Source organism: Eublepharis macularius, chromosome 5 (assembly GCF_028583425.1).
Source record: "Eublepharis macularius isolate TG4126 chromosome 5, MPM_Emac_v1.0, whole genome shotgun sequence".
Lineage (NCBI taxonomy): Eukaryota > Metazoa > Chordata > Lepidosauria > Squamata > Eublepharidae > Eublepharis > Eublepharis macularius.
In genome coordinates this window covers 113,949,471-113,961,835 of record NC_072794.1, presented here as the reverse complement: position 1 = coordinate 113,961,835, position 12,365 = coordinate 113,949,471, and the positions used below count along the sequence as shown (strand labels likewise).

The following is a 12,365-nucleotide window of genomic DNA, read 5'->3' as shown; positions in this document are numbered from 1 at the left end:
AGCCCACAGGCTCAAAAAGGCTGGGCAATCAGATCCTTGGTGTAAAAAGAGCATTTTGGCCCCAGAAAAGCTGTAATAGCTTGTCCTGACAGATTTACCATGAATTAAGCAGTGGTTGTTTTCAGGGAAATTATCTCTGTCATGTTTATATACTGTTCTACAGTTTGCTAGCAGCTCCTGCTGTCAGAAAACAAGTGCCAAAACACCAAGAAGGGGCAGTAAGGGTCGAGCACCATGAAACCCCAGATGAACTCCCATCTAAAGACAATGCCCACAGCAGAGCTCATCCCACAAATCTTGATTCCCAAATTAAGTAACTAACCCCAGAAATGTAACTGTGCGTGTAAAACAGGCTAGAACAGCCATTATATAGTCAGTTTATGAAGGGAAGATTAACTTGGCAATGGTTTATAGAGAGCTGCTTCAGATTTTCAGTACATCTGAATAAAAGGGGTTAGTGTCAATGCACCTGTCAAAGTGTGGGTAACCAGCCTCCCTGGCATGCCAGATTGGCTGCTGCTTTGCTTGTGCTTAACATTTATAACAGGTCTCCATTGCACCTTGCATTGACCAGTTGGGACAAAAGCATTTTTAAGTTTCCGACTGCACTGCCATCCTTTTAACTGTGTCTTCTTCAACTTATACCAGCTGTGTGGAAATAAGTCACACCTGAGAAGCTTGCTACAGTCTTTGAAGATCTTTATTTAAAAACTGCGTGCTACTGTATCCAATAAATAACTTTAATCATAGTATGATTACAATGCTTGCTATTTTTGTTTGTTTTCTTTAGAAAAATAGTGTACAACAAAATTATTGAGAAGAAATTGCCTCTATTTCCTGTACAATACAGTCCGAGTAGAAGTAGCAAAGCAGGATTGTTATATTTGGTGGTATGTTTTCAAGTCCAAGGGTATACTTAATACAAGGCCTCAAATTTTCTTTAGGCAAAGGAAGGATCAAAAGCCTCTAATCAATTTGTCATAGTGGTGTGGCTATGGTAGGCCTCACTGCAGGCTATGGAGTGACATTCAGCCTCAAATTTATAGACATTGTTCTATGTGCACATCTGACACCCTTCAAAACTATCTCACAACTGTACAGAGAAAGTACTCATTGAGGGCATTGAAACATACTCCTAGGAGACAATTTAATGACCACTTAAGCTGCTACAACCCCTTAATTTTATAATGATCACTGAACTGCTTCCTAAAACATGGGAAAAGATGCTTTTGAATAAAACAGCTTTTCATATCTGCTACAACACACGTCCGTGACATTCCTAACTTTGCTTGACCCTTGATGCTGAATCTGATGGAGAAAACCTCACAACTTACAATACAAAAATTATTTTAAAGGAAAGGAGTAAAATAGATATCTGCTAAAAAAGTGGTTATAAATAAATGATACTTAAAATTATGTTAGACAATGTTGATGTCTTGGTCAATGTTAGTATGGTAAGGAGGAGGAACAGATATCAAAATGACTCAAATAATGCTTTTTCAAATGTTGGTGTTTACAAAAATGCCGGGTATAGTTACAAAAGAGAAGACACTGCAATGGTCTTTTGTAATAGGACTTATGACAATGTTAAACTTATTTAGGAGTTAAATGGACTTAGAATTGCAACCAGTAGGTGGATATAGCACATACGTATGCTCATATTCAACTCCTAAATTCCTGGCTTTGGGAAATTGCAAGCACACTGGAATGAAATATATCCAGGGACAAGCAGGTCCCTGACTGAAAATTTGAACAGCCCTATCTCAGTGCCAGTGACGATCAATCAGTGTTTGGAGGAGGGGATGCTGAATACAGAATTCCGACTCTACATTGCAGCTTTTTGCTTAGGCAGTAGAACATGTGAAAAATATTCACTAGATTGAGACGAACATTTTTAAATGCCATGAAATGTCTTAAAATGCCGATGCAGTATAAAAGCCGAATGTGTACTATAGTTTTATTTATAAATGATAGGGTGGGATTATGAATGTAAATGTAACATAAGGAATACACTTTAATGAATGAGAAATAACACACATTCTAAAAAATAAAACAAAATTGTACATATAAATATCACACATTCACATACAAATAATAACAAGAATATAATAATATATCACAATGGAGTAGCAGTTCGTGTTTTAAAATACTGTTTAGTTTTAATTATATTAGACTGTCAGTCTGAAAACTAAAGTGACGCTCATGGAAACAGTCAACTAGTGAAGTGGGAGATCATTTCCATTCAATGTGTCACATGAGAAGTTTGTTCATGGGATATAGTTCAGCAAAAGAAAGATGTGGAAGATTTATTGACTTTCTTCACAAAGAAATGTTAACACTTGTCTAATGACTCTGGTTTTGTCATGCCCAGTTCCATCCCATCTGCGCATTCTACGAACTGCAATGGATTATTTTAACAGCACAGCCATTGACACCAGCAAAAGATTCAACACCGCACTCAGTGTCAGAAGTCAAGATTGGTTTGGATGCTAGAATTCAACTTAATATGTATCTTTCCATTTCCCTAGAGTAATGACCATAATCAGTCACTATATATAGCAGTCTAAAATATAGTTCACCAAAACACATTTACACACTGCTGCTGCACAAATGCCTACTTTTAGCATGCTTTTAGATAATGGCATGAAACAACTATCATGGACTACAACATGGCTGTGTTCTTCCTTCACAATTTTTCCTGTTGGGATAGCTCCCCTTTCATGCTGTGTTCATTAATTCATTCTACTGTCAAAACCTCCTTTCAGGTCAGTGTGGGGTAGGTGCAAAAACAAGCGACATATCCAATGCAGCTGAATATGTTTAAATCTTCAAAATGCTTCACATGCATTATCCTTTCAGTAATCTTAAACAACCCTGGAAGGGAAGTCAGTAACACACTCTCTGTATTACTGATAGTAAACCAAGGCGGAGAGATTGTGGCTTTCTTGAAGCCACTTGAGTGAGAACGTGGCAAAAGCAGAACCAGGGAACGGTTGGTTAACACTGCAATCTCTTTGCCACTTCGCTGCACTGGCATCTGAAGACAATGCTTCTAGCAGTTTTAGCTGGTTGATATTATCTTTGCACTTATTTCCCCCATCCTTGAGAAAGAAGTGATGGAAAAGACAGTCTAGGTTGGCAGACCCCCATCTCAGGTGGAAGAGGAAACAGCCAGGGTTCCCTTGGAAGGAACGGAAGAAACAGAAGCAGCCAAATTGCTAGGCAAAATTTTCTTGTCTAAGGGGGTAGGGTGTGTGTGTTCATACTGGATACAGAATTTTGCTCTGCTCCTCCCAAACGCCAGACAATGAAAGGTCTTTTCACAGCCTTCCTTAACAAAAACAACAGTCCATGCCATGGGGGACTGCCAAGACTTGTTCTCCAATGATTATTTTGAGCAGAATACAAACTATTGGCATTGTTAGATTGCCAGAGTAGACCAGACTGTATCTACTATTGTCAGATGGCCAGAGTAGATCAGACTGTAGAAAAAGAAGAACCTAGTGCAAGACTATCACACATACCACATTTTGGGGAATAGTGGTAGTAGCTCAGAAAGGTAATACCTAAGGCAAGGCTTATATAAACTTCTCAGATAACCAGTGTACTGGGTTTGGATCTGAGAAGCCTAGATTCTTACCCCTTCTCTATCTGAACCTCTGTGGGTGGCCTTGGACAAGTCTCTCTCAGTGACAGGGTTGGTTTAAGTCTAAAATGCTTCTAAGATGCTTGAAGGAAGAGGTGAAGAAAATGTTTAAAAAATAGTAACATTAATCAATTGGCCACAAAACAAAAATATACCACATTTTCAACAAAATAGAATAACTATTAACATAAAATATACAAAAATATAGCTATAAACTTACATTTGTGCAGAAGAACTTCGGTCAGACAGAAATATAATAACAATCCACAATAAAGAGCAAAAGGGTAATATTCAGAAAGGCAAACATTCTCAAAAATAATGATGGGGTAATTCGTGCTTTATGCAAGTAACACAATTGCAGCAATGAAAACTGTGAAGGGGAAATGTTCATCTCTAACCAGGCCTGGCAGGTGGCATATTGGCCAGTCATGGCTCCTTGGCACATGGCCACTCCTGTGTGCTTAGAGATGTACACTTTCCCTACCCAGACATGGATGGAAGAGGGGAGAGCCAAATGTGCAGCTCTAAGCTCCTCACAAGATAAAAATGCAATGTAGACAGACAAACCATCAAACCAGACACATTTCTATCAAATCCATTCCATTTTTTAAAATTTCCATTTTTCCCATGTGCTGTATCAGAATTACAATTAGAAGTGAGCAAAGTTTAATGGGTTAGATAGTTCAGTGTTCAGAGTATAGGGTTTTCTGAGTTTGTATTTCTATGTAGTTACCTTTGTATATGGAAAAATATCATCCTCAAACCTCCCATGTGTGTAAGGTTGGTGATGATGCCATGTAACTAGTACAGTGAATTCTGATTATTTATTTATGGTGACAAAATCTCTAAGATCAGCAAGAGTTTGCTCGGTTTCCTTACAGCATAAGAAAATGAGGGTGAATCAGAGATACATATCATGATGATCCCAAGATTAATCTTAGTAGTTCATTTTTAAAAGCATTGGGAACACAAGCTTTATGTCTTCATCTTCATTATTCTATAACCCTGAAGATGGAAAAGGCTCTGAAAAAAATTAACCTGCTAAGCACATCCATAACAAGCCTTAAGTCTTGAAGAACAATATGAGATCTTATAGCCAAGATCAAGTATTCAGTTGTTCTACCTATCAGTTCAGAGAATGATCAAGTCACAAACTGTGCACATTGTGAGGACTGCCAGGTTTCGAATCGCATACTCTGAGTTGGAGCAATTGCCGAGTCCCAGGACTTTTAGCAGGTAGGGTTGCCAACCTCCAGGTGGGGCCTAGCAATCTCATAGAATACACCTCATTTACACACTACCAAGATCAATTTCCCTGAAGAAAATGGATACTTTGGAGGTTGTACTCTGGCATTATACAGCACTCAGGTCCCTCTTCTCTCCAAAACCCACCCTTCCCAGGTTCTAACCCCAAATCTCCAGGAATTTCACAACCCAGAGTTGGCAACTCTAGTAGCAGGGTCCATGCTTCCTGCCCATATACCCTTGATATGGGTATATGTTCTACCACCCATGCTCCCAGCTGCATGTGCTGCCCAGGAAGGGTATACAGACGAAGAATGAAGAAGGAACTTGGTAACCAAAGTCAATAGATCCAGAGGAGTTAGCCATGTTAGTCTGTAGTAGCAAAATAGAAAAGAGTCCAGTAGCTAACCAACTTTACTTAGTCAGATGGATCTGACAAAGAGAACTGTAGTTCTCGAAAGCTTATGCTACAATAAAGTTGGTTAGTCTTAAAGGTGCTACTGGACTCTTTTCTATTTGGCAACCAAAGTGGTTCCGGCTGCACACACAGCATAACACCATCAAGGAAAGGGCAAAATGGTGGTGTGGTACAAAGGTGGAGGGGGGGCTTGTGGTGACAGGGGAGGAGGGCAGCCACCCTCCATGTTCCAAAGGGGGTCCAACTCCCAAATACTCTGATTCGTCTGGAAACTGGCTCACTAATCATCGAAGCCAGAATTATACTCGCCTCACTTAGATATTGGCTAAGTATCAATTTCAACTCTCATGGTCTAATTCACTTGATTCTACTGGACAGTTTTCAATCCAAATGGCTGAGGGCAGTCCACAATAAACTATACCTTCTTGGTTTTCCTCCTCAAGCTATTCTGGCTGTGAACTGGGACCAGGCCAAGTCTGTCCTGAAACAAAGACTATTCAATACAGAGAGACAGATTGAACTGGCCAGATACCCGGCCTTTGTAGCTCCTGAGCAAACTAGATTCCGCCTGGCTCCCCCAGCGTATTTAACACATATTGAGGACCATAAGCTCAGGAGAGCTTTTACACTAGCTAGGTGCTCAGCACTTCCCTCTGCAGTGCTAGAGGGCTGCTATAAGAGAGTCCCTTTGGCGCAGAGGATGTGCCAGTGTGACGCAGGGGAAGTTGAAACCATAGAGCACATGTTTTTTAGGTGCCTCTGGTATCAGTTTTGCTTGTGCCAAATATATTTCACCCCTAATAAAGGCATGGCCAAGCCAGTCAGAATCAAACTGTATCACGTACTTGTTATCTGATGAATCTCAGGCTATTACTGCTAAGGTAGCCAAATTCTGTGACGCTTGCTACATAACCCGAAAAGATCGCGTAAATGCTCTTACATTTGCTAATGGATGAGGTTCCAAGCTTCTCTTTTAGGTATTTTAACACTTTCATATGTATTACCTACCCTTTTATCTGTACATAGTTTATTGTATAATTTTTAGCTAGTTTTTATCTTTTGTAATTATCTATTTTATCTATGTTATGGTCTTTTGATTTCCAGAGGGACAGTATACTGGCACATAATAATGTATACTGGCCATAATAATGACCATTAGACAGGAGAGGAGAGCCCCCCCCCCCCAAAAAAACCTGGAGAACTTCCTTGTGCATTCCCTGTTGATGAAATGGCATGTCAACTTAATGGATAAATCTAGCTGTTAAGTCCAAGTCTTGTCGATGAAACTTTTGGATAGATACTATGTCTTAAGGGGAGTTAGAAACTGACTTCTGCACTGGTGGTCTTTGTCCAACAAATTCAAATATCCTTGCAGGCCTAATCCTGAACTTCTTGATGCAAAACTTTTTTTGGTGCCTCTTGTGGGCAACATCTTTATTTCAAGAACTCTAGGAAAATGTGAAAAAGAAGGAAAGGAATCAAAATAAAATGCAAGAAATGCTAAATGATATGGGTGAATTCCAAATTAGGAAACAACAGTAATGTTCTCAGCATCAATGATGATCCATCCATTTTCTCGCTTCTAACAACACATTCACAAAGTTCTGTTTTCTTCTTATGAAGTTTGAGGAGAGAGCTGGCTCTCTGCTTCCTGTGGTTTTATCCTCTTCGGTTGGTTGCCCTGAAAAGAGGCGATCAGGCTAACACTTCCACTCAAAAATGGTCCCGTTGCCTTTGAGCATAGTCCTTGGTTCAGTTCTGGCTGCAACTGGGAATGTTAGAGCATGCTCATCACTCGGAAACCCTTTCCCTACAAGGTTCTGTATTTACTTGCTTTTTCAAAACGGTCAGGTTTTAGGAGTCTGATTTTTTTTTTGTACATGGCTTTGTAAGGCAGAAAAATCTACTGAGAGACATCCAGTTTCCAGAATTCACCCTTTTTTCCCCTTCAGTAAAAAAATCTTTGATTGGTTAAAGACTGATGTCTTGTATGAAATGTTCTATTTTCTAAAAAAAAAAGAAAAGAAAAGTTTTCCTCTTCAGTCCTTTTCTTCTAATCACTCCCTGCTGCTCAGCTGCGGAAGAAATTTGAAGTCCTGATGGTCAACTGCTCCTACTAGATTAGGAGGAATCTTATCCAGTAGCCCTACATTATAGTGACTGGCATCAAAGCTCCAAGTAACCAATCAGGGCAAACATTACTAGAGAGTGAGTCAGGGCAACCACAGTATGTGCGACTGGATAGTCAGCAGAGTTTTCTACCATCATATTTGTACCTGCAAGAAAAAAATAGCTTAATTTAGTTGCAGAAATGAAAAGAAAACATTGGTTTTCCACAAACCAGACAGGATTTAAGGAAAGTTAAGAAACTTTGGATGTATCTGCTGTGCACCTACCTTTGCATAACACTTAACATGCCATATTGACAGCAGGTATAGCAGCTTTGGTATAGCAGCAATCATCTGTGCATCAGCAGTGGAAGGACTTTGGACTCTAACACTGCTGTGACTATTTTTATTTTATTACATTTTCCCCTGCCCTCCCTGCGAACAGACTCAGGGTGGCTAATAACATATATTATACATTAAAAAACCATACACATCTCTAAAACCATATAAAAGCAATATAAAAACTGGCACCACAAACAATTCAGGGTATAGTAATGCTCTATGTGACTAGTTTCCAAGTGAATTGCACCTGGCATAGTTTTGGGAAATCACACCAATACAGAACAGAAGGGGATTGACTGATGAGGCCAGGATAAGCATCTGTGATGCATCTACATCACCACCTGGATTTGATGGTGAGGTGATGAATGATGCCAGCCCAAGATGGTATTTTCGAAATGGAGGTATCCTGTAAATGCTTGTGTACCTGGACAGCTTGCAAAGGTACATAAATTTTCCCACAAATGTCCATCTACTACAAGGAGAGTGTAAATAGCCATTTTGTGTTTGACCCTACTCTCACAACAAACCTTTTGTAGTTGTGCCTACTACCTTGTCCCAACATTCCTGAAAAACCAAACATCAGAACAAATCTGGGGATCTCTGTATTAAGGAGTTCTCAAATGTGCCCTTGATTCCCAGCTTAACTTTGTCTGCCTCCAGCTGCAGATCTCCTTTTTACAAAAGAGCTCATGTTAAGCCAGAAAAGATAAAGATGGGCCAGCCTTTATTAATATAAGGGACACATGGGCCAGATAGGCTTCTTACAGAAATATGGAGAAAAGTATTCAAGATTCAGAGGTCTATTTCCACTTACAATTAGGTTTCTGTCAACCAACCACTAAGGTAATGGTTTACTCTGTTGCTGCTATTGTAATGAAGCTGTCCGTTTTACAATGTTTCCCAGTTTTGACACAGAGCTTGCTTCTCTCTGTGTTCTGTTCTAGTACAAACACTTTGCTTTCTGTCCTAGTTTCAGGCAAAGCTTTCATTAACAAGCTGCAGCTGGTAAGCAGCCTTGCTTCAGTGTACTTTTGCTAGATTCTCAGCATTGCTTAATTGTTCAAACTGAACGGGCAGTGAGTCTGAAGCCTTCTTTTACAATTCCTGCTCTCACCTTGAACCATGACCTCCTCTCTTCCCTTACACACTATCTTGCTGCATCCTCAACACATTAAGATCGTTGCTCACTACATCCTGACTAAATCCATGTTGCCAAGCAATGAGTCAGCCATAGATGTTGATACATATCACAGAATTCTTCAGAATGGATTCCAGCACTCTTGTCTCCCAAACAGGTGATCACTTGCCAAAGCAAGATGTACTTAGAATCATAGAGTTGGAAGGGGTCTCACAGACCATTCAGTCTAACACCCTGCCTAAAGCATCCCCAACAAATATTCATCCAGCCACTCCTTGAAGACTGCCAGTGAGAGGGAACCCACCACATCCCTAGGCAGCCAATTCCACAGCTGAAATATTGGTCATTTCCACACACGTTGAATAATGCACTTTCAATGCACTTTAGCAATCCTTTGGAAGTGGATTTTTTGTTCCACACATGGAAAATCAGTTTCAAATGTCCACTAAAGAGTATTGAAAGTGGATTATCCAACGTGTGTGGAAGCAGCCATTCTTAACATGAAGAAGATTTTCCTAACATCCAGCCTGTACCTTCGTTCTGTAGTTTAAACCCATTGTTTTTTGTCCTATCCTCTGTTGCCAAGAGGAGCAGCTCCCTTTCCTCCTCTAAGTTACAGCCTTTTAAATACTTAGAGCAATCATGTCTTCCCTCAGCCTCCTCTTCCCCAAACTGAACATTCCCAGGTCCCTCAGTTTTTCCTCCTAGGGCTTGGTCTCCAAGTCCCTGATCATCCTGGCTGCTCTCCTCTGCACCTCTTCCAATTTGTCCACATCCTTTTTGAAGTGAGGTCTTCAGAACTGCACATAATACTCCATGTAGGGCCTGACCAACTGTACTTGAGAAACAACTGAGTGCGGTCTGTTGAAGAGCTGAGTTGGTGATCAGGCAGGACTATCTAAGTTTCCACTTTAGGAGGGGAACTCAAACTGTTATTTCCCTTTCAACTGAGCAAGAAGAAAAAGGATTTGGTACCACAGCCTTTGTTCTTTTCCAAATGAAGCATAACAAAAGAGAGCAAAGTAAGACAGTGAGAAGCTCCGCCCCCACACACACACCAGAGAGTTTGTCATTCTGAGATTGTCCTCTGTTATATGGTTGAGAATACTTGAAGGAAGAAAAGAGGAGACATACCACTGTTTCTGAGGATGTGCACCAGTGCTGGGTCTCCATCTCCACCTGGCCCAGTTGTCCTAATTTGCACTGTGGCATGAATGGTGTCTTCTGGAAAGGGAACTTCAATCCGATTATTGCTGGCTATATACAGTTTAGGGGTGGAGTGAGAGTCCTGCTTGTACAGCATCTATGGCAGAAGCATCATTTGACACTTACATTTTTAAGTTCTTAACTGTCAGGATCCCGCCCCCCCACATATATATATTTACAAACCTGTGACCACAACCTGTAACCTATTTCTCAACATCTCTGAGAGATTCTCAGTGTCATTTTATGCATATATACAAGGAACCCACATAAGAGAGCCAGTTTGGTGTAGTGGTTAAGAGCGCGGGACTCTAATCTGGAGAGGGATAATAACGACATACTTTGTAAACCGCTCTGAGTGGGCATTAAGTTGTCCTGAAGGGCGGTATATAAATCGAATGTATTATAACTCTGCAAAGGATTGCAGCCTGAGTCTAAGCTGACAACACAGCCTAAGAAAATGTAAAATTCCAATAGATGCAGACCCACAGTCCATACAGCCTGATTTGACAGTCATCCACTGCGAGTTATTTTTCAGAGACCGTATGTCCAATACATTGTTTGGTCTGTTTATGTTCCATTTTGATCTAGTTTCCATGATGGATGTTGACAGGATCCTGGGATCTGTGAAAGCTACTACTGGCTGCTAAAATCATGTGAGGAGCACATCAGCAATCAATAACTCAGGAGCACCTTCCCATAGTCACTCAAAGAGGCAGTTATCTGTCCGCTACTTAAAAAACCATCCCTAGAAAAAATATGATGTAGCCAATTATCATCCAGTTTCTCATTTGTTATTTCTAGGCAAAGTTTTTGAGACAGCAGTAGTGGGCCAACTCATCTGGCTGGCTTCAAGCTGGTCTATGGGACAGTGATAACCCTGTTGGTTGTAACTGACCACCTCTTTCTGACTGTAGACTAGACCAAGTCCATGCTTCTTTGTTGCTCCTACTGGATTTATTTGCTGCCTTTGATATAGTGGACCAGGCATCTTGTTGAGACAGCTTTGCTCATCTGATCAGGCCCCTTCTGCAGGTGCCCACTGCCTGTACACGTTTCGTTCGTTATGGCCCCCACCTTATGGAGTGGCCTGCCTGAAGAGGTCAGGAAGGCTCCTACTCTCCTGGCATTCTGCAAACTATGCAAAACTGAATTATTCAAGAGGGCATTTTTACACAGGTAATAGAGCTAGACTATAACTAAATGGTTCAGAAAGATGTTTTCTTGAAGAAAAAGGGACTGGTCCATACTGTGGTGTATAGTACAGACTATTGTTTGCTGTAAGTGTTATCCTACTATGTAATTTTTACATTGTTTAACATGTCATGTTAATATTTAATTTGTTTCAGATGCCTTCAATTCTAATCCTATTACATTGCTTATTGGATGCCTCATCCTGCTGACTGTATTGACTTACACTGGGTAATCTGCTTGAGTCTCAGTTAATTAATAATCTTGCCCTGTTTTAAGAAATAATTGAGAAGATATTCAAGGCCATTATGTTGCACTTCAAATCCCTGAGTGAAAAGAAACATCTAAGTTACCTTGTACCCAGTAACAGCAGATTCATTTGCTGCTGCAATCACAGGATCCCATTTTATGCTTACACTGGAGCTGGTAAATTTCCAAGAAATGTTGCTAGGTGCTCTTCTTGATGCTAGAAGATACATACCAGTAAAAATATTTACTGAGACAACAGAAAGCTAGCAAGAGATCTCCAGCCGATGTTTGGCTGACACATTCTAACCCTTCCTTTCAACTGCCACTTAACTAAAGAATCAATGAATCAGGCAGAGTGAGGCAGCTGTCTGTGAGCATGGACTTTAAGTACCATTAATGAGGAGAAAATTGTTAGGCGTTAAGTGCATTACTACAGAGCACAATCTGGATGGATAAGGACCCCTCCCTCCCTCCCTCCCTCCCTCCCTCCCTCCCTCCCGCTCACTCACACACACACACACTGAGAAATTGCTGGGGGCATCAAAATCTCTTGGGCCAGTCCTGGCATAGCCTAGGAGAATGCAATCTCAGCTAAATACTTTAGGCAAAGATAAATATGTAGCAATAATATATTTCAATCTTTGTGTTTTTTTTAAAAAAAAGGACTCAATCCATCCTCCCCCATGGCTCAATGGAGATCCTTCCCTTGATAGCCCTTAGCCAAACATGCATACACCACAATGTATGGGCTCTTACATGTAAAAATTGTTAATAAAACTATTTCTCCAAATTTGGGAAACATATTCCTTAATCGCTGGAATATTC

General features: G+C 40.5%; 1 protein-coding gene across 1 annotated transcript in view; it reads right to left on the bottom strand.

Annotated features, from left to right (window-relative positions):
• Positions 1-7,415: 7,415 nt before the first annotated feature.
• The window catches only part of CNTN2 (contactin 2), a 43,220-nt gene continuing 38,270 nt past the window's right edge, over positions 7,416-12,365 (bottom strand). Inside the window, exons 20-22 of the mRNA XM_054980217.1 lie at positions 11,645-11,757; positions 10,032-10,200; positions 7,416-7,585 (exon numbers count right to left, since the gene is read on the bottom strand). Coding sequence (XP_054836192.1) covers positions 7,476-7,585; positions 10,032-10,200; positions 11,645-11,757 — 392 coding nt within the window. The 3' untranslated portion in view covers positions 7,416-7,475. The remainder of the gene's footprint in view (positions 7,586-10,031; positions 10,201-11,644; positions 11,758-12,365) is intronic.